At 36.7% G+C, this 24,075-nt stretch overlaps 1 protein-coding gene and 1 pseudogene across 6 annotated transcripts in view; one reads left to right on the top strand and one right to left on the bottom strand.

The window, feature by feature from the left end:
- Positions 1-24,075, bottom strand: part of Pik3c2a (phosphatidylinositol-4-phosphate 3-kinase catalytic subunit type 2 alpha) — a 119,532-nt gene that overhangs the window by 64,287 nt on the left and 31,170 nt on the right. For all 6 annotated transcript variants that reach the window (XR_013437737.1, XR_013437738.1, XM_078046404.1 and 3 more), the window contains one exon: positions 18,163-18,266. Coding sequence is in view for 4 of the 6 variants with exons in the window: in XM_078046404.1 (XP_077902530.1) it covers positions 18,163-18,266 (104 nt within the window). In the remaining 2 variants the exon portion in view is untranslated. The remainder of the gene's footprint in view (positions 1-18,162; positions 18,267-24,075) is intronic.
- On the top strand, positions 3,697-4,867 carry LOC101964288 (RNA-binding protein 7 pseudogene; annotated as a pseudogene).

Below are 24,075 nucleotides of genomic sequence, written 5' to 3'. Positions count from 1 at the left end.
CTTAAGAGTTGTAATGGTCAGAGGGATAAAAAGTTTGCTGTCATTTTAAACCCACCCTCAGGACATCTTTTCTATAAACACTGTGGTTGCTAGACAAGGAAAAGAAACAGACAACGTGTTTTTACACTGCTGCAAGGGTTTTTACATTGCTAAAATGCCTTTATTCCCTTCAAGTAATTTCTAAAAGTCAGGGAATTAGAAGAGTGCATGAAGGTGGTGCACGGCTCATCTCTAAAAAGCAATCCTGGTATCAAGACAAAGGGGGAAAAAATAAGCCTTATGACCCACAAAAAAGGTGAGGGGAATGGGTGTGGTTTGACAGCTTCTTTAAATTCCGGGCTTCATTAAACTTTTTCTAGAGGTTAGAAGACAGGTTCCAGTGCACTCCTGTTTTTCTTTCTCTCACTCCATTTTTTCCACTTTTTCTTTTTGTGGATCTGGGGGCTGAGCCCAGGGCCCTACGTATGCTAGAGATGCACCCTACCACTGAGCTACACTCTCAGCCCCTATCTGTTTTTCATAAGGCTATAAATGGAATGAATACTAGAAATATTATCTATTTGCTTCCATACAGATTAAAATATCAAGTCATAAGTATAAAATAAAACAGGGATGACAGGAAGAAAGATTCTGAAGAGGTAGCAAACGTAACAGTACAAAACTTCTACAGTTAGACCACCTGATTTGAATTCTGATTTTACTACTGATTAGCTGTGTAAATTAAGGCAAGTTATTGAGTCCCCTATTGCATACAAACCGGGATAACACTACCACTTACCTGGAGCCTACCTAGACTTAAAACCAGCTTTCAGAAGCTCCATCTATGGGAACTCCTCTCACAGAACTCTAATAGTGACCCCAGCTGAGAGTGGAGCAGACAACACTCTATAATGGCTCTACTTAATACTGCCCAGAAGAGGAGGCAAGAATTTTTGAACTCCAGCTGGCAACCTGATGAACAACACAAAAAGAGGAAGGATCTGACCAACTGTAGCCACTACTCTTGTGCTCAGTACATACCTCAAGAAAAAAGGGAAAGAAAAATGTTTGTGAACAGACAACAGACATTCTCATTGACAATTTTTGATCACTGCAATGGAAACAATTTCTTAATTTTTCATCAGGAACCTTTCTTACAATTTTTTATTTTATTTAATTTTTTAATTTAATTTTGATTGTGTGCTAAATAGTTCATGAGCATTTATACATATACATATTTGTCTCTCTTTTCTCATTTCTAACATTTTTTGAAGGTAGTTATTTCTCATGACTCTGTGTTTTGAGGGCTAGGGTTTTTGATTAGTATATTTGGTTTTGTTTTGTATTGTTTTTTACTTGACTATTTTTCTCTTGATTCTCTCTTTGCTTTTGCCAAATGCTAGTGTTCTTCCACTCTTCCTTCAAGCTTTTACTTCTATATTTTCTCATCATTTCTCATAATCATTACATCCCACATATCTTCTGCCCATACCCTATTCTTCTTTTGAAATTGCAAAACCTTTTGTAAACTTGCTGTTTTAACTGTTGGCAATTGCTTATCAAACCATTTTTATTTATTGTGCCAATCAACATTGTAGACATCATACATAGTAGGAACTAAGTATTTAGTTGAATGCTGTATATTGTTTGTTTGCATTGGTCATTGTTATTATTTGTCTTCCTCCAAACTGTGAGGTACCAGAAACATTCTGATACAACTGATCTGTGAGGGAAAAAACGAAGGAGTAAAATCAAAGAGAAAGTACAGAAAAGCAAAAGACCACTTCAATAAAGAATCTCTATAAGATTCTGAAAAAGAAACAAACAGAAATCCTTGAAATAAAGGAATCAATAAAACAAATGAAAAATTCAATGAGCACCACAAAAGACTAGACCACTAGGAAAACAGAGTTTCAGGCAATGAAGACAAAATATATAATCCTGAAAATAAAGCTGACCATGGAGAAAAGATGTTAAGAAGCTATGAACAGAATTTTCAAGAAATATGGGATAACCTGAAAAGACCAAATTTAAGATTCATGGGGACAGATGAAGGCTCTGAAATACAAACTAAAGAAATGCACAATTTTTTCAATGAATTAAAATCAGAAAATTTCCCAAACCTTAAGAATGAAATGGAAAATCAAAATACAGGAGCTTACAGAACCCCAAATACACAAAATTACAACAGACCCACACCAAGGCACATTATTATAAAAATGCCCAACATACAGCATAATATTAGAATTTTAAAAGCTACTAGAGAAAATGGACAGGTCACATAGAAGTAAACCAATTTAGATTTCAAATGATTTCTCAACCTATACCCTAAAGTTAGGAGGTCTTGGAATAATATATACCAACCTCTGAAAGAAAATGGATACCAGCCAAGAATACTATACCCAGCAAAATTAAGCTTCAGAAGATAAAATAAAAACCTTCCACAATAAACAAAAGTTAAAAGAACTCATAACTAGAAAGCCTGCACTACAAAATATATTCAATAAAATATTCCATGGAGAAGAAATGAAAATAAAACTGAAAACCAGCAGAGGGAGGAACAACACAGGAAGAACTAGGAAACACTAGTTCAAATTAAAAACTAGAAGTAAATCAAAATGAAAGGGAATAAAAATCATCTCTCAGTAAAATAACACTGAATGTAAATGGCCTAAACTCATCAATCAAAAGATACAGGCTAGCAGAATGTATTAAAAAACAAGACCTGGGGCTGGGGCTGGGGCTGGGGCTGGGGCTGGGGCTGGGGCTGGGGCTGGGGCTCAGCAGTAGAGTGCTCGCCTAGCATGTGCAAGGCACTGGGTTCAATCCTTAACACACATAAAAATAAATAAAATAAAGGTATTGTGTCCAACTATAACTAAAAAAATATTAAAAAAAAAAACAAGACCCAACAATACGTGTCCCCAAGAGACTTACTTCATAGGCAAAGACATCCACAGTCTAAAGGTGAAAAATAGGAAAAAAAAAAAAAAAAGAATATTCACATGGATCTCATAAACAAGCAAGGGTTTCTATTCTCATATCAGATAAGGTGTATTTCAAGCCAAAGTTAATCAGAAGGGACGAAGAAGGTCATTTAATACAGCATAAAGGAATTATTTATGCCCCAAACAATGGAGTATGTATGTATATCAAACACACCCTGTTCAATATCAAGAAGATGGTGCATGCCTGTGAATCCAGCAGCTTAGGAGGCTGAGATAGAAGGATCACAAGTTCAAAGTCAGTCCCAGCAACAGTGAGATGCTAAGCAACTCAGTGAGACCCTGTCTCTAAATAAAACACAAAATAGGGCTGGGGATGTGGCTCAGTGATTGAGTGTCCCTGAGTTCAATCCCCACTACAAAAACAAAGAATCAAATAGACCACAGCCCAATAATATTGGCTAACTTTAACATGCCTCTTTCATGATCACATAGATTTTCCAAATCAAAAATAAAGAAGCAAAATACAATTAATAATTTAGACTTAACAGACCTATGTGGACTATTTCATTCAAAAAATGACTAAATATACTTTCTTCTCAGCAACACATGCATCCTTCTCTAAAATAGACCATATCTTAGGCCACAAAGCAACTTTTAACGAATACAAAAAATATATAAATACCTTGTATTCTATCAGATCATAATTCCATTATGAAATTGGAAATCAATGATAAGATAAAAAAATAGGTTGAGAAGGGGCAGTGGCAGCAGAGGCGGACCACACTCTCTGTCGGCAACCTTGAAACTAAAGTGACAGAGGAACTACTTTTCAAGCTTTTCCACCAGGATGGGCCAGTAATAAAGGTGAAAATTACAAAAGATAAGGATGGTAAACCAAAGCAGTTTGCATTTGTGAATTTCAAACATGAAGTATCTGTTCCTTATGCTATGAATCTTCTTAATGGAATCAAACTTTTTGAAAGGCCCATCAAAATTCAATTTAGAACAGGAAGTAGTCATGCCTCACAGGTTGTCAGTTTGTCATATTCCCAGCATCATGTTGGAAATTCAAGTCCTACTTCTACATCTCCCAGCAGGTATGAAAGGATTGTGGATAACATGACAGCATCGGCACAAGTAATACAGAGATCATTTTCTTCTCCAGAAAATTATCAGAGACAAACAGTGATGAACAGTGTTTTGAGACAGATGTCATATGGTGGGAAATTTGGGTCTTCACATGTGGATCAGTCAAGATTTCACCATCAGTTCAGTCACATAATCATACTTTCAACCAGTCTTCAAGCTCCCAGTGACGCCAAGACGCATCACAGCGAAAAGTCAGACAGAATTCTCATCCCTACCTTTCAGATAGACATTATAGCCGTGAATAGCATTACACCGATCATGGATCTGATCATCATTACAGAGGAAACAGAGATGATTTCTTCTATGAAGATAGGAATCATGACGGCTGGAGCCGTGAGTATAAGAGAAGAGACAGCAGTAGAGATAGAAAATGGCGCTCCTCTCGACACTAACTGTTAGTAAACGGACATTGTATCATGGGATCATTTTAGGCCTGTTTGACTAAGTTGGTATGGAAATATTTTGAAAAACTATAAAGCAGCTTTACAAGTTGCCACATTTCTTTTTATAAGTTTTTTAAAACCTAGAGCTACAGTTTAATACTTCTATCAGAAGAATTGTGGTTTCAATTTTATTATATTAATAACATTTCACCTCAGGGCTTTATGAAGAGGAAAGGATTTTATGCAAAAGAAAGTGCCACAATTCCTAATCATTTTAGGTAGTTTAGGAAGGGTGAACTGTATAGAGTAGTTGTATTATAAAGCAAATATTTTAATTATGTGTTATCCTTTTGTATTGCAATTTGTTAGTAAATCAGATTTTGGTGTATATAACAACATCCAACTTGATAGTCTGCAAAGGCTATCTGTATTTTGTTAATAAATTAAAAAAACTTTTCAGTGATACATTTTATTTAGAACGATTATTGGATTAAGTTTGGGGATAAATCATATTGCATAACTGAGAGAATTTAAGTGTAAATTCTATGACATGCTCTTTTGAGTTTTACCCCAATTGAACATATAAATGTACACATACTATTTCAGTCTAAAATTATAGAATTTGTTCATTCAATCATGTTGAATGACTGGTCTCAGGAGATGAAATATCTTTACATGTATATTTTACATTAAAAATTACAGTGTTAGTGTAAATCTTTTTCAGGAAGAACAAAAAATATGAGTGCATAGTCAGATAAAATGGAAAAATGTTTTACTGAAAATACTCTCTTTGGGGAAAAAAATTCATAAAGCCTTTAAGTGCTGTATCTCTCACTCAGACTTTAGAAATTTTAACATTTTCAATGTGCCCAGGATGTGAATACAAAGACACATTTTATTATCAAGGAGACTGTACAGGTCGCTCTTTTTTTGTTTGAATATTGGAAAAGGATGTAATGTTAACATTTTCTGGTTTTAAATTTTTATTTTTATTTTTTTTAAAGAGAGAGAGAAGAGAGAAATTTAATATTTATTTTTTTAAGTTTTTAGTGGACACAACATCTTTATTTTTTTTTTCTATGTGGTGCTGAGGATTGAACCCAGGCCGCACGCATGCCAGGCGAGCGCGCTATCGCTTGAGCCACTACCCCAGCCCTGGTTTTAAAATTTTAAAATCAAATTGTTTAACCAAACTTTTATGTATCAAGATGCTGTTTCCCTTTCATTGCAGAATTGTTTATAAAAATTCATTCCTGAAAAATTTGAATCCTTTTTAATATCACACCATTTGTACTATGTTGCTTTTTAATATATTAAAAACAAAAGGAAAAAAATAGAAGCTACTCTAACACCTGGAGACTAAATAACATACTACTGAATAATAAATATTCAGAAGAAACCAGAGGTTAAATACAAAAATAGAAGTAAATGAGAATAGTGATACAACATATCAAAACTTTGGGACACTATGAAGGAAGTTCTAAGAAAACAGTTGATACCATTGAGCTCATTCATTAAAAGAACAAAAAGATACCAAATAAATAATCTAACATTATATCTCAAGGCCTTGGGGGGGGGGGGGAGAACAAATCAACACCAAAATCATTAGAAGACAGGAAATAATTAAAATCAGATCTGAAATCAATGAAATTGAAATTAAAAAAAAAGCAACAAAACACTGGTTCTTTAAAAATAAACAAAACTGATAAATCCTTAGCCAAGCTACCCAAAGAGGGAAAAAAACTGAAATTATTAAATTCGTGATGAAAAAAAAAATATCGCCATGGACACTACTAAAATAGATAATCAGAAATTATTTTGAAAATCTATACTCCAATAAATTAGAAAATCCTGAAGAAATTAATAAATTTCTAGAGACATATGACCTACTCAAATTGAATCTCGAGGACATAGAAAATTTAAACAGATTGATTTAAAGCAATTTCATTGCTTAAAAGCCTACTAACAAAGAAAGACCCAGGACTGGATGGATTCTCAGCAGATTTCTACCAGACCTTCAAAGAAGAATTAACACCAATCCTCCTCAAATTATTCCATGAAACAGAAAAGGAGTGAACCCTTCCAAATTCATTCTATGAAGTAGTATCATCCTGATACCAAAAGTAGACAAAGATATCAAGGAAAGAAAACTTTGGACCAATATAATGGATGAACATAGATGCAAAAATTCTTAATAGAGCAAATTCCATACAAAAACATATTAAAAAGAGTGCACCATGATCAAGTGGGTTTAGCCCAGGGATGCAAGGTTGGTTCAACACATGAAAATCAATAAACGTGGAGGGCCAAGCAGAAAGAATCAAAAGGATAGAGTGCCTGGGATCCCAATAGCCAACAGTGGGACCCTGAAGATCCAGGCAGACTGATTCGAGCGGCCTGCCCTGCGGCTACAAAAGGCGTGGCAGAGAAGCGATTAATTAGCAAGCAGGGAGAAAAGGGGCTGCGATCAGGTGGAATCCCGCCAGCCAAGCCTGCACTGACCCCCGGGCTGAGTACAGGATTTCAGACGGGGAAGGAAGTGGTACAGTCCCATCCCCCAGAGCGGAAACTCCACCAAGGCAATCAGCGGCCACCATCTTGGAAAGCTGAAGTATCCACCGCCACTCTCCGACAGATTGCAACAACAAAACAGGTGTGTGGCACTCAGCTCATCCCCCATACATCGGGGAATTCGCATAAAATCTCTCCTAGGCTTTCCGGGGGAGGGAGTATCAGAATGAGCCTGCATAAAGACTAGGGGAAAACTAGAGACACCTGACCTTCAACCCCCCCTCCCATCAGCAGCCAAAAACGAAACCTGTCTAGCCAGCACAGGGGGAGGGGCAAGCAGAAAAAAATCAAAAGGATACAGTGCCTGGGATCCCAATAGCCAACTGTGTGATCCCTGAGATCTGGGCTGACGGATTCGCGCAGCCTGCCCAGCGGCTACAGAAGGCGTGGCGCCTCAGAGAAGGGATTAATTAGCTAGCAGGGAGAAAAGTGGCTGCGACTCGGTGGAATCCTGCTAGCCAAGCCAGCACTGACCCCCGGGCTGAGTACGGGATTTCAGAGGGGGAAGAAAGAGGTTCAGTTCTATCCCCCACAACAGAAACAAAACAATAGAGTGCCGGGGTTCCCAATAGTCACCCTCCACACCCAACAAACGGCAGGCCCAGAGTACAGCTTGAACTGCCGAGAACCATCACTCAGGGGAAATCTGGTCTAGCAGGAGAAACCAGGAGACTAGAGGCAAGGCCCTCGTGACTGGGCGGCTGGAAACCGCAGGCCCGCCGGTGACAGTTCACCCACTGCCTGCGTAACTGGGCAGTAGGAGAACGCGGGCGACCGATCACCCGCCCACGACCTGTGATACTGGGCAGCTGGAGACCACCCGCCTGCCGCGACCGGGAGCTGAAACCAAACAAAGACAGTCCAGTCGCACCCCCTCATTAGGACAGCCCGGCAAGGAGCCTGGGGCCTGTCATAGCAGAGTAGTGTCATCACTGGAGCTCGGACATCGGAATTCCTTCCCAGCGGAATCCACGTTAGCAGGCATAGTTTTAACAACACAAAGGAGAGACATCAGAGTAATACAGAACCAAAACAAATCTATAGAAGAGAGCAGAAACACGACAATCAAATAGAGCTGGAAAGTAACGAGGACAGCATGAAAAAACAAGTGGAAAAAGGAGTATAAACAATGCAAGACAACTTAATTCTACAGGAAGACATAGAAACATAAGAAGTAGGGATAGGGAAAGAACTCAAGGCATACCTAACTCGCATGGAAAGGAATATTAGAGAAGACATGAGACAGCAAGTCCAAGCAATAAAAGTATATTTTGAAAATGAATTAAACAAACAAATTCAAATGGCAAAGAACGAGCTCTACCAGGAGATAGAGATCTTAAAAAAAAAATCAAACAATAATCCTAGAATTGAAGGAAACTATAAACCAAATTAAAAACTCAAATGAGAATATTACAAATAGACTTGATCAAGTAGAAGTCAGAACATCAGATAACGAAGACAAGGTTTATCAACTTGAAAAGAGTATAGTCAATACAGAAAAGATGCTTAAATCCCATGAGCAATCTATTCAAGAGATATGGGATGTCATAAAAAAAACAAATTTGAGAGTCATCGGGATAGAAGAAGGCACAGAGATTCAAACCAAAAGAATGGACAGCATATTAAATGAAATAACTGTAGAAAACTTCCCAGAGATGAAAGATGGAATGGATTGCCAAATCCTGGAAGCCTACAGGACCCCAAACATTCAAAACCATAATAGACGAACTCCAAGACACATAATTATGAAGATAGCCAACATACAGAACAAGGAGAGAATATTAAAAGCTACGAGAGAAAAGAGGCAGATTATACTCAGGGGTAAACCAATTAGGTTAACGATGATTTCTCATCACAGACTTTGAAAGCAAGAAGATCCTGGAACAATGTATTTCAAACGCTGAAAAATAATGGATTCCAACCAAGAATATTGTATCCAGCAAAATTGAGCTTCAAATTTGACAATGAAATTAAAATCTTTCACGATAAAACAAAAGCTAAAAGAATTCGCAGCAAGAAAACCAGCACTGCAAAGCATTCTGAGCAAAATACTACAAGAAGAGGAATTGAAAAATAGTGCCCCAAACTAACAGCAGGAGGTATCTCAGTAAAGGAGGAGAGAAATAAACAAAAAGTAAAACTAGTCAAACTAAAGTAAATAAATAAAGAAGCATGACTGGAAGTACAAATCATATCTCAATTGTAACCTTAAATGTTAATGGCCTAAATTCACCAATAAAGAGACATAGGCTAGTAACCTGGATCAAAAAAACAAATCCAACAATATGCTGCCTTCAGGAGACTCATATGATAGGAAAAGACATACATAGGCTGAAGGTAAAAGGTTGGGAAAAATCATACCACTCACATGGCCCTCGGAAGCAAGCAGGAGTGGCCATACTCATTTCAAATAAAATCAACTTCAAACCTAAGTTAATCAAGAAGAATAAAGAAGGACACTATATACTGTTAAAAGGAACCATCCACCAACAAGACATAACAATTATCAATTTGTATGCACCAAACAATGGAGCTGCAACGTTCATTAAACAAACGCTCCCCAAGTTCAAGAGTCAAATAGACCACAACACAATAATTATGGGTGACTTCAACACACCGCTCTCGCCATTAGACAGATCCTCTAGACAAAAACTGAATAAAGAAACTATAGCTCAACAGCACAATCAATAACCTAGACTTAACCGACATATATAGAATATATCAACCATCATCAAGTAGATACACATTCTTCTCAGCAGCACATGGATCCTACTCAAAGATAGACCATATATTATGCCATAAGACAACTCTTAGTAAATATAAAGGCGTGGAGATAATTCCATGCACCATATCTGACCATAATAATGGAATGAAACTGGAAATCAATGATAAAAGAAGAAAGGAAAAATCCTACACCACATGGAAAATGAACAATATGTTATTGAATGATCATTGGGTTACAGAAGACATAAAGGAGGAGATGAAAAAATTCTTAGAGTCAAATGATAATACAGACACAACATACCGGAATCTATGGGACACAATGAAAGCAGTTTTAAGAGGGAAATTCATTTCTTGGAGTTCTTTCCTCAAAAAAAAAAAAAAAAAAAAACCCAACAAATAAATGAACTCACACTACACCTCAAAAACCTAGAAAAGGAAGAGCAAAACAACAGCAAATGTAGTAGAAGACATAAAATAATTAAAATTAGAGCAGAAATCAACGAAATTGAAACAAAAAAAACCATTGAAAAAATTGATAAAACTAAAAGTTGGTTTTTTGAAAAAATAAATAAGATAGACAAGCCCTTAGCCAGGCTAACGAAAAGAAGAAGAGAGAGAACTCAAATTACTAACATACGGGATGAAAAAGGCAATATCACCCACAGACACTACAGAAATACAGGAGATAATTAGAAAGTATTTTGAAACCCTATATTCCAATAAAATAGAAGATAGTGAAGATATCAATAAATTTCTTAAGGCATATGATTTGCCCAGATTGAGACAGGAAGACACACACAATTTAAACAGACCAATAACAAAGGAAGAAATAGAAGAAGCCATCAAAAGACTACCAACCAAGAAAAGCCCTGGACCGGATGGGTACACAGCAGAGTTCTACAAAACCTTCAAAGAAGAATTAATACCAATATTTTTCAAGCTATTTCAAGAAATAGAAAAAGAAGGAGCTCTTCCAAATTCATTCTATGAGGCCAACATCACTCTGATCCCAAAACCAAAGACACTTCAAAGAAAAAAAACTACAGACCAATATCTCTAATGAACTTGGATGCAAAAATTCTCTATAAAATTCTGGCGAATCGAATACAAAAACATATCAGAAAACTTGTGCACCATGATCAAGTAGGATTCATCCCTGAGATGCAAGGTTGGTTCAATATACGGAAATCAATAAATGCTATTCACCACATCAATAGACTTAAAGACAAGAACCATATGATCATCTCGATAGATGCAGAAAAAGCATTTGACAAAGTACAGCATTCCTTTATGTTCAAAACACTAGAAAAACTAGGGATAACAGGAACTTACCTCAACATTGTAAAAGCTATATATGCTAAACCTCAGGCTAGCATCATCCTAAACAGAGAAAAACTGAAGGCATTCCCTCTAAAATCTGGAACAAGACAGGGATGCCCTCTATCACCACTTCTATTCAATTTAGTTCTCGAAGTACTAGCCAGAGCAATTAGACAGACAAAAGAAATTAAAGGCATAAAAATAGAAAAGGAAGAAATTAAATTATCGCTATTTGCGGATGACATGATAATATACTTAACAGACCCAAAAGGGTCTACTAAGAAGCTGCTAGAGTTAATAAATGAATTCAGCAAAGTGGCAGGTAATAAAATCAACACGCATAAATCAAAGGCATTCCTGTATATCAGCAACAAAACCTCTCAAATGGAAATAAGGAAAACCACTCCATTCACAATATCCTCAAAGAAAATAAGATACTTGGGAATCAACCTAACAAAAGAGGTGAAAGATTTATACAATGAAAACTACAGAACCCTAAAGAGAGAGATAGAAGATCTCAGAAGATGGAAAAATGTACCCTGTTCATGGATAGTCAGAACTAACATCATCAAAATGGCGATATTACCCAAAGTTCTCTATGGTTTAATTGGATGCCAATCAAAATCCCAACGGCATTTGTAGAAATAGATAAAGCAATCATGAAATTCATAAGGAAAAACAAAAGACCCAGAATAGCAAAAGCAATTCTAAGTAGGAAGTGTGAATCTGGAGGTATAGCGATACCAGAGTTCAAACTATACTACAAAGCAATAGTAACAAAAACAGCATGGTACTGGTACCAAAACAGGCAGGTGGACCAATGGTACAGAATAGAGGACACAGAGACTAATCCACAAAGTTACAACTATCTTATATTTGATAAAGGGGCTAAAAACATGCAATGGAGGAAGGATAGCATCTTCAACAAATGGTGCTGGGAAAATTGGAAATCCATATGTAACAAAATGAAATTGAATCCCTTTCTCTCGCCAGCCACAAAAGTTAACTCAAAATGGATCAAGGAGCTAGATATCAAATCAGAGACACTGAGTCTGATAGAAGAAAAAGTTGGCTACGATCTACATATTGTGGGGTCGGGCTCCAAATTCCTTAATAGGATGCCCATAGCCCAAGAGTTAATAAGAAGAATAAACAAATGGGACTTACTTAAACTAAAAAGTTTTTTTCTCAGCAAGAGAAACAATAAAAGAGGTAAATAGACAGCCTACATCCTGGGAACAAATTTTTACCCCTCACACCTCAGATAGAGCCCTAATATCCAGAATGTACAAAGAACTCAAACAATTAAACAATAAGAAAACAAATAACCCAATCAACAAATGGGCCAAGGACCTGAACAGACACTTCTCAGAGGAGGACATACAATCAATCAACAAGTACATGAAAAAATGCTCACCATCTCTAGCAATCAGAGAAATGCAAATCAAAACCACCCTAATATACCATCTCACTCCAGTAAGATTGGCAGCCATTATGAAGTCAAATAACAATAAGTGTTGGCGAGGATGTGGGGAAAAGGGTACACTTGTACACTGCTGGTGGGACTGCAAAATGGTGAGGCCAATTTGGAAAGCAGTATGGAGATTCCTGGGAAAGCTGGGAATGGATCCACCATTTGACCCAGCTATTGACCTTCTCGTATTATTCCCTTAGGACCTTAAAAGAGCACACTATAGGGATACGGCCACATCAATGATTACAGTAGCACAATTCACAATAGCTAGACTGTGGAACCAACCTAGATGCCCTTCAATAGATGAATGGATAAAAAAATTGTGGCATCTATACACAATGGAGTATTATGCAGCACTAAGAAATGAGAAAATCATGGAATTTGCAGGGAAATGGATGGCATTAGAGCAGATTATGCTAAGTGAAGCTAGCCAAGCCCTAAAAAACAAATGCCAAATGTCTTCTTTGATATAAAGAGAGCCACTAAGAACAGGAAAGAAGAGCGTGAGGAAAAGACTAACAGTAAACAAAGACGAATGGGGGGAGAGAAAGGGAGAGAGAAGGGAAAGCATATGGAAATGGTAGGAGACCTTCAATGATACACAAAATTATAAGAGGTTATGAGGGGCAAGGGGGAGGGGGGAAAAAAGGGAGAGAATTGAACAACAGCAGAGGAGGTAGAGAGGGAAGATGGGAGGGGAGGGGAGGGGAGGGGGGATAGTAGGGGATAGGAAAGGTAGCAGAATACAACAGTCATTAATATGCCATTATGTAAAAATGTGAGTATGTAACAGATGTGATTCTGCAATCTGTATTTGGGGTAAAAATGGGAGTTCAAAACCCAATTGAGTCAAATGTATGAAAGATGATATATCATGAGCTCTGTAATGTTTTGAACAATCAATAAAAAAAAAGAAAATCAATAAACGTAATAATTCATCACATCAATAGACTTAAAGCCAGGAATCAAATGATTATCTCAATAGATGCAGAAAAAAAATTTGATCAAAAATACAGCATCCATTCATGTTCAAAACACTAGGAAAAATAATAAGAGATAGTAGGAACATACCTCAACACTGGAAAAGCTATATATATTAAACCCAAGGCCAATATCATTCTAAATGAAGAAAAATTGAAAGCATTCCCTCTAAAAACTGCAACAAGGATGACTTCTTTCACCACTTCCATTTAATACAGGCCTTGAAACTCTAGCCAGAGCTATTAGAAAGAAGACATTAAAGGGATACAAATAGGAAAAGAAGAACTCAAACTCTCCCTATTGTTGATGACATGATCCTTTATTTAGAATAATCAAAAACCTCCAGCTGAAAACTTCTAGAATTCATAAATGAATTCAGCTAAGTAGCAAGATAAAAAATTAGTACCCATATATCAATTGTGTTCTTAGACATCAGTGATAAATTAGCTGAAAGAGAAATTAGGAAAACTGTCCCATTCACAAAAGCCTCAAAAAATTAAAATATTTGAGAATCAATCTAACAAAATAGGTAAAAGACCTCTTCAATGAAAACTACAGAACACTAAAGAAAGAAATTGAAGACCTTTGAAAATAGAAAGATCTTCCATGTTCTTGGATAGGCAGAATTAATATTGTCAAAATGGGCATACCTCCCAAAAGCACTATACCAATTTAATGCAATTCCTATTGAGGTTCCGATGACATTCTTCACAGAAATAGAAAACAAAGTCATGAAATTCATTTGGAAAAATAAGAGGCTCAAGATAGCCAAAGCAATCCTTAATGAGAAAAATGAAGCAGGAAGCATCACAGTATCAGACCTTAAATTACACTACAGAATTATAGAAACAAAACCAGCATGGTCTTGGCACCAGTGAAGACCAATGATCCAGAATAGAAGAGAGAGAGACAAACCCACATATAGTTATCTCATACTAGACAAAGGTACCATACATATATATTTGAAAAAGATAGCCTCTTCAACAAATGGTGCTGGGAAAACTGGAAATCCATATGTAGTGGAATGAAATTTAACCCCTATCTCACATCCTGCACAAAACTCAAAGTCAAAAGTGGATTAAAGACCTAGGCATTAGACCAGGAATCCTGCACCTACTAGAAGAAAAAGTAGGTCCAACTCTCTACCATGCTAGCCTAGAACTGAATTCCTATATAAGACACCTAATGTGCAAGAAGTAAAATCAAAAATCAAGAAATGGGATAGTATCAAAAAAGCTTTTCCATAGCAAAGAAAACAATCAAGAATGTGAAGAGAGAGCCTACAACATGGGAGAAAATCTTTGCCACTCACACCTCAGATAAGGCATTAATTTTCAGGATATACAAAGAACTCAAAAAGCTTGATTAAAAAAAATAGCATAATCAATATATGGGCATAGGAACTGAACAGGCACTTCACAGAAGAAGAAATATGAAACATCAACAAATATATGAAAAAAGTTCATCTCTAGCAATTAGAGAAATGCAAATTAAAACTATACTGAGCCCAGTGTGGTGGCACACGCCTGTAATCCCAGGGGCTTGGGAGGCTGAGGCAGGAGAATTGAAAGTTCAAAGCCAGCCTCAGCAACTTAGTAAGGCCCTAAGCCACTCAGTGAGACCCTGTCTCTAAATAAAAAACATTAAAAAGGCTGGAGGTGGATTAGTGGTTAAGCACCCCTGGGTTCAATCCCCAGTACCACCCCCCAAAAAAATATATATATATATACACACACACAAGTAACAATAAAAATTGGCAGGGATGTGAGGAAAGGGTATACTCATACATTGCTGTTAGGACTTCAAATTGGTGCAACCACTCTGGAAGGCAGTATGGAGATTCCTCAGAAAACTTGGAATGGAACTACCACTTGACCCAGTTATCCTACTCCTCGAAGCAACCCCAAGTAATTAAAATAGGCATACTACAGTGATGAGGCCACATCAATGTTGATAGTACCTCAATTCATAATAGCTAAGCTATAGATGCCCCTCAACAGATGAATGGATAAAGAAGTTGTGGAGGGGCTAGGGATGTGGCTCAAGCAGTAGCGCGCTTGCCTGGCATGCGTGCGGCTTGGGTTCGATCCTCAGCACCACATACATACAAAGATGTTGTGTCCGCTGAAAACTAAAAAATAAATATTAAAAATTCTCTCTCTCTCTCTCTCTCTCTCTCTCTCTCCCCCCTCTCTCTTTAAAAAAAAAAATGAAGAAGAAGAAGTTGTAGAATGTGTAAACAATAGAATATTACTTAGCCACAAAGAAGAATGAAATTATTACTTTGCCAGTAAATGGATATAACTGGAGACTCTCATGCTAAATGAAATAAGCCAATTCCAACAAACCTAAGTAAGGTCAAATGCTCTCTCTAATATGTGGATGCTAACCTACAACAAGGTGGGAGAGGAAGAAGAGAAGTTCAGTGGATTAAACAAAGGAGAATGAAGGGGAGAAAGAGGAGATAAAAATAAGAGAGACAGTGGAATGAATTGGACATAACTTTCCGGTGCACATATATGAATACACTACAGTGAATCTCAACATTGTGTTCATCCACAAGACTGGGATCCTAACTACAATAAGATATATTACATGCTTATATAACATATGTAAATAGAATTTACTATCATGTACAACTAAAAAGAACAAGTAAAAAACAATAAAAATTAAAAGCTGGGAATGTAGCTATATGGGTGGATTGCTTGCCTAGCATGTATGAATCCATGGTTTGCCAGCAGTGAATTAAAGAAAAGAGAGAGAGAGAGAGAGAGAAATTGATTGATCAAGTTTCAGCTCTTAGTAGCTATTCTCCCTATCTTCAAAAGCTCCATTTACAATGGGAAAAAATGAAGCTACCCTGCATTGAGAATGGGCAGAGGAAGAAAAAGGAGCAAAGAGGAAAAAGGAAAGGGAGCAGAAAAGGAGATCCAGAGGGGAGGAAGATGATTATAGATGTGAATTTCTGGATCTTGCTGTTATTTTTCTTTTAAAGAGAGAGTGAGAGAGGGAGAGAGAGAGAGAGAGAGAGAGAGAGAGAGAATTTTTAATATTTATTTTTTAGTTCTCGGCGGACACAATATCTTTGTTTGTATGTGGTGTTGAGGATCGAACCCGGGCCGCACGCATACCAGGCGAGCGCACTACCGCTTGAGCCACATCCCCAGCCCGATCTTGCTGTTATTGAACTCTGCTCTATCTTTCCTTTTTCCGGTATAGGGGATTGTGAAATAGTATGTTACCTTTCTGATTAACTTAGTGCAAGCTGTGTTTCTAGCACTCGTAATGTAAGTTCTGACATAATATAAGAAAAGTTCCCTGATATAAGAAAATACACTTAGCCAGAGGCAAAGGAGACTTAGCTTTGTATTGACTACAAGAAAAAAAACCTTTGTTAGAATAGTTTTCTGATCTATAAAGGATGCAATATTGGACAGATTTATGATCAAGAGTGCAGCACAGTGGCATATAACTATAATCCAGCTATGAGGCTGAGGCAAGAAAACCACAAGTTCAAGGCTAGCAACTTAGCAAGATTCTGTCTCAAAATAAAGAATAAAAAGGGTTGGGGATGTAGTTCAGTAATAAACTGCCCCTAGATTCAATCCCTAGTATCACCAAGCAAACAAAAAAAGATTGAAAAAATATTTTAGAATGGCTTTTTTTTTTTTTTTTTTTTTGGTGGTACAACCAACCATTCTACCACTGAGCTACATCCCAGACCTTTTTATTCTTTATTTTGGGACAGGTCATACTAAGTTGCCCAGGCTGGCCTTGAACTTGTGATCCTCTTGCCTCAGCCTACCCACTAGCTGAGATTACAGCTATGTACTACCATACCTTCTCAGAACTGCATTTTTCTAATCTTCAGAAAATATATTTGTCCTCCTAACCTTGCCTATTATAAATAAATAATACTACCTCTTAAATAAGTAGAATAGTATTTTTTATGCTAGAAAGTTTATGGGAAAGTTAAATATCTCTTAAAACAAAAGCAGACATTTCTAAGTATAGCAAAATTTATGTGTAAGCCATAGTTTTGCTAGTTAAGAGAATATCAGAAATCTACTCATGGGACTGTGAGTACAGTTCAATGGTAGAATATTTGCCTACACAGGCCTCAAGTTTGATCCTTAGCACCACAATTTAACAAGGGGGAGGGGAAGGGAGGGAAAGAGGAAAAGGTAAGGAAGAAAAAAGAAGAAATTACCCCAACCTCAATTTTTCTTCTAAATATTCACAAACCTTGGGCTGGGAATATAGCTCTGTGTTAGAGCATAGAGCACTGGCCTAGTATAAGGCCAAGAGTTCAATCTCCAGCACACAGAAAAATAAATAAATAAAAAGCAGAAATCTAGGGGCTGGAGATGGTACTTGCCTAGTGTACGCAAGGCTCTGGGTTCACTCCCCAGTGCTGCAAAAAAAAAAAAAAAAAAAAGCAGAAATCTAACAAGTAAAGATAATAGCATCATCTGTACTTTGTGGAAATAAGTCAATTAACTGATAAACTCAAATTTTAGCCACATAAAGAAAATAATTGCTAAAATTTTAGAATTATTATCAAAAGCTGGTTCTCAAGTTTTTTTTTAAATAACACTTGAAGAATCTGTAATTCACAAAGAAAAGTCCTTACTTTGTAATGGATTGACAAAAAGCTGCCACCTCCTCATTCTGTACTTCAATTTCTTGTAGAAGTGATCTTCCAGTTGGCAAACTAGTGGTCCCACTTGGGTCTTTCTGTAATTAAAAAAGTGTTTTTATTTTAAAGGTGAAAGATCTCTAAAAGATATACAGTAGCATAGCACAAACATTTTTATAAAAACACAAACTTATATAGGCAAAATAAATCGCAGCAGTATAAAGTTTTAAATATGGATTCCTATCTCAGTTATTTGGTTTAACTTGTCCAAGAGTAGAAACATACTGTATTGATTAGGAAAAGCGGAATGCTAAAGACCTTTCTTCTCAAAGTGTTCCTGAAATGAACACTTAAGTAAATTAACAGTTAAATGAAATTAAAGGATTACCTTCTGTTTTAAAACAATGAAGAGATCAAACCTAATTGGATCTCCACTAATACACCATGAATTCTATATATTCAACTTAGACTCCAATTCAAAGAGAATGAGTTTTAGAAGCAAATGAATGGGAATTTTCTCCATTAATAAACTTATATAAACATCCTAATATTCCTCCAAAAAGTTAAGTCTGGTAAAAATTTGTTTGCAATGTTGAGGGAGATCCATTTGCCACTCAAAAATAGCCAAACTGGAGAATCCATTTAAAGGTGCTTCAATATACTACATAAAAATACTTATTTTGGCAGAAATTTCAAGGGTAAATATCCTTTAAAACTAAAATACAAACATTCTCAATTCAAAATGAAATGAAATAAATCACAATGTATAAATTTCAAGAGTTGTAACAGATTTCAACATAAGTAAAACACAAGATTGATTAAACTGAAAATTTTAGGCAATGATTCCTTTAAAAGGTGGCAGAGCCCTTTCTGCTGGAATATCACATGCACATTTTTGGGGAAGGGGGTACCTGGAGTTGTACCAAAATCACAATTGAAAATAAAATGGCTCCTGGGAAAAAGAGTTAACACAGACTACTCAAAATCAGTGTTAACTATACAACCAAAGCCCTGACTAAAAATACTAGCACAGTTATGCTTACTTGTATTTGTACTTAGCATTAAGGTCTTCAATGTTTTGAGGCCTAAAACTCCGAATCTCTTGAAGTTAAGGACTGAGATGTATCTCAGTGGTAGAGTGCTTGCCTAGGATGAGGGAGCCCCTTGGTTGAATTCCCAGACACACACATGAAGTATAATACAGGAATTTAGACTTCTTCAATCAACCAAAAAACAAACAAAAAAGCTCATAATTCAAAGGGAAATGTCTTCATAGCTTCTTTGCCTGCATCCACTGTTTCAGTAGACAGTTCAATACTGCAATTCAGTTCACTCTTGAAGTCACCCACTTTCACTAAAAAAGAACACTTCCGCAGGATTTTCAGTGTTTTTCTTAATAATTTCCTCTATTGTTAAAGCTTTCTCTTGAATTTCTTTCTTTAAGTTTTATTTTTTAGTTGTAGTCAAACACAATACCTTTATTTTATCTATTTATTTTTATGTGGTGCTGAGAATTGAACCCAGGGCCTTGCACATGCTAAGTGAGAGCTCTACCGCTGAGCGACAACCCCAGCCCTTGAATCTCTCTTGATTGCTTCAAAAATGTTAATATGCTAGGAAAGATTATGTCTGAACTAATGCTACTTCCTTATTATACTAGCATCTGGAATGACCAATCACATATCAATTATTGTGTTATAGAAACAAGAATGGTAGCAAATAAGACTCTACTAAAGAATGGGATTTGATATTTCCTAGCAAATCCTTTTGATCTGATATCCCAAGTCTGCAACAATCTAATCCAATATTATTTCCTACAACTTCCCAAACAATATCTATGTTCCAGTTAGTCTGAACAATATTCTGTTTCAATAAAAAACAAATGGAGCTTATCTTGTCTAGGAATCATGTTCTTTGTCTGAAATGTTTTCCTCTCAATCTACCTCACAATATATCAATTTTTGGGGGGTGGGAGCAGTACTGGGAGTTGATCCCAAGGATGCTCTTCAATGAATTACCTCCCCAACCCTTAAAATTTTTTAAATTAATTTATTTATTTGCAGTATTGGGGATCAAACTCAGAGACATTTTACCATTGAGCTACATCCCCAGCTGTTTTTTTAATTTTTTATACAGGGTCTCAGTAAGTCGCCCAGACTGTCTTCAAACTTGCAATCCTGCTTTACCCTCCCGAGTTATAGATCACAGGCGTACACTACTGCACCTGCCCAGATATTACATATTTCAAAGACAGATTCTTACACTTCTTGGGGCACTTAAAAAATTTTTTTTAATTAAAAAAAGAAGAAATGTCTTCTTCCCAAGTCAATTGGTCCAGACAAAGATGACCTCAGCTGCTTCTCACCTGACTGCAGTATGGGGATTGTCAGGTGCATCCTTGACTTGCTGCTGGACCTCTACTTCCTCTCCAACATCCTCATCTCTGTCTGTGGACCTGTAGGTGGTGCTGCTACAAGAATTCTACTAAGTTTAGAAACCTGCTGATTTGGTATTCTAAAGACTTCAAATACCTTCTCATGCAGAGCACCCCAGTGTGGTTTAAGTGTTTTGCAAGCTTTTGTTTCAGCTGCCTTTATTTCCCCATTGCAACATATGCCTTCTTCAAAGGAAATTGCAAGTGGATCCACATCTCTGCAATCATCTACTCAGTTCATACCCTAACAACTTTAATTCTAATTCTCTCCACATTGCTAATTGAGGATTTCTCCAAAGCCAGTGGTTTCAAAAGACAAGATCCTGTGGCTTTCCATGAATGAATAACTCTCACAGGAATCTATCCCCCCTTTCTCACCTTATACTTATTCTTGTATACCTTATACTTCTATCTTTTCATGTTGAAGAACTCCTACTATGAGGAGAAAAGGAAGAAAACTGAGGGAAACAACCACTGGCCCAGGGGAAAGACGCTCACAGGGCATTGCCTTTTTGCCCCAATACAAAAGGGTCTGCTCTGGGGGAAAATGTTTTTTGAGTTCTTTATATATCCTGGATATTAATGCTCTACCAGGTTGGTTCAACATTTGGAATTCAATAAACATAATTCATACAAAGGATTTATAAAGAACTAAAAAAACCTTAACATAAAAAAAACAAAACCAATAACTCAACCAATAAATGGACTAAGAAACTGAATAGACACTTCACAGAAGAAGAAATAGAATCAGCGAACAAATATATGAAAAAAATGTTGAACATCACTAGCAATTAGAGAAATGCAAATCTAAACTACTCTAAGATTTCCTCTCACTCCAGTCAGAATGACAATTATTAAGAATACATGTAACAATAAATGTTGTGAGGATGTGTGGGAAAAAGTTCACTTATACATTGCTGGTGGGACTGCAAATTGGTGCAACCATTCTGGAAAGCAGTATGGAGATTCCTCGGAAAACCTGGAATGGAACCACCATTTGACGCAGTTATCCCACTCCTTGGTTTATACCCAAAGGATTTTAAATCAGCATACTATAGTGATACAGCCAAATCAATGTTCATAGCAGTTCAACACACAACAGCTAAGCTATGGAACCAATCTAGGTGCCATTCAATTGATAAATGGATGAAGAAAATGTGGTACATATACAAAATGGAATATTACTCAGCCACTAAGAAGAATGAAATTATGACTTTGCCAGTAAATGGATGGAACCAGAGGCTATCATTCTAAGTAAAATAAGCCAATCCCCCCAAATCAAAGGCCAAATGTTCTGACATGCAGATTCTGACTCACAATAGGAAGAGGGGAAGGAGGAGTGGAAGTTCACTGGATTAGGATGGGGGGACTTGGGAGGAAGTGAGGGAGGGTGTGAATGGGAAAGACAGTAAAATGAATCAGACATAACTTTCCTATGTTCATTTATGAATAAAACCCATGTAACTCCATATCATGTATAACCACAAGAATAGGAAGTTATATTCTAAGTATGCATGTCAAAATATATTCTATTGTCATGTATAACTAAAAAGAACAAGTTAAAAATTTGTTTTTGCAGTGCCTTTCAGAATTTGGTACTTCCTTTTAAGTTATAAGTTTTGATAATGACAGAAATACATTATAATAAGCAACTAGTCATTCATCAAGGTAATAAAAGAATCTGGAAAGTTAACTCAAATGTTCTGTCCATGAAAGGTAAAAAAATAGCTGGACTTAAACATACAATCATAAAGCTCTTTTTCTTAAAAAAAAATAAAGCTCTTTTTCTTAAAAAAAAAATAGCTGGACTGCCAATTATTTCACCCTCAATATTAGCTTCAACATTTTGGGTACTTTTTTCCTCTATTCTTTTTGGAACAATAAGAAAATTTTATACCTAATTCCTCAAGTCAAGTCCACACTTCACCCACCAACTTCACATGAGCAATCATAAGTATAAAATCATCTTTTTACTCCATTAATCCTGAAGATATTTCTTATGTGGCACTCTAGACTTTCTATTTTTTACTGCATTTATACACACATCTTGTCCTCTCCCTCCAGCTCAAGATGTTTAAAAGTGAGGTATTATGGTTTGGATGTGAAGTGTCCTCCAAAAGCTCACATGTAAGACAATGCAAGGTTTAGAGGAGAAATGATCAAATCACAAAGTACTAATCCAATCAGTGAATTAACCGCCCCCCATGGGATTAACTGAGTGGTGCTAAAGGTAGGTAGAGTATGGCTAGAGGAGGTGGTCCCTCCGGGTATGCCTTCGGGGCACATGTATGTATGAATGCATATATGTATGTATGTGTATGTGGGTATACATTTTTTTGTTGTTTTGTTTTTTAGTACCAAGGATTGAACACAGGGATGCTTAACCACTGAGCCACATTCCCAGCCCTTTAAAAAAATATTTTGTTTAGAGACAGGGTCTCCCTAAGTTGCTCAGGGCTCACTAAGTTGCTGAGGCTGACTTCTGCCTCAGCCTCCTGAGTCACTGGGATTATAGGTATGTGCCACCACTCCTGGCTGGGATGTATATTTTGTATCTGGCAAATGGAGTCTTTTTCTCTGCTACCTTTTTCTCTGCTTCCCTCTTTCACACTCTTCCACCATGATGTTCTGACTCACCTCAAGCCCTGAGGAATGGAGGGGATTATCTATGGACCATGACCTTTGAAATTCTGAGGCCCCTAGTAAAATTTTCCTTCTATACAACTATTCTGGTTGGGTCTTTTAGTCATAGCAGTTAAAAGCAGACTAAAACATGAGGTCTGCAAATGATTAATATTTGCAATACTTACATTCCCTCAAACGTGTCAAGAAATGAAAGAGACATAATCAATACACGGACCAAAGAACGAAGAAGTTTGTAAGGGAAGATACTGAGTTTTCTAGTAAATATGTTGTGTCTGGAAATCCATATAGGTCATAATCTGAAAATATTCTATTCCAGCAACATTCTATTCTAGAAATTCTTTTCCAAGCTAGAAACAAAGTTTTGGGGTTTCTATAAATTTTCTTCAGGAAAATTTCTCACTTTGCTAATTGCTGTCAGCATTCATCAGGAACATTGCAAGAATAACACCTCGGTTAAATGAGACTTAGGACTAAGTTCCATCAACAGGGGACAGTCTCTTTATGACATTGGGGGGCATAGAACTGGTATCTCCAAGAGAGAGAAAGAGAGATTGGTTGGTTGATTGATTTAGTTTGATTGTAAGATTGTAAGGAATTAACTCATGCCATTATGGAACTGACAAGTTTCAAGATCTGTAGTTAACAAACTAGAGACACAGGAGACACAAATGTGCAGTTTTGAGTCCAAAGGCAGAAACAAAACAAAAACACAATGTCCCAGTTTGAAGGTGGTCAGATGAACAAAATTCTAAATTATTCTTTGGGTCCTCAAAAGATTGGACAGGACTCACCTACATTAGAATGGGGATCTGCCCTACTCAGTATAC

This window comes from Ictidomys tridecemlineatus, chromosome 4 (assembly GCF_052094955.1).
Source record: "Ictidomys tridecemlineatus isolate mIctTri1 chromosome 4, mIctTri1.hap1, whole genome shotgun sequence".
Lineage (NCBI taxonomy): Eukaryota > Metazoa > Chordata > Mammalia > Rodentia > Sciuridae > Ictidomys > Ictidomys tridecemlineatus.
This window is presented reverse-complemented; position numbering and strand designations above follow the sequence as displayed.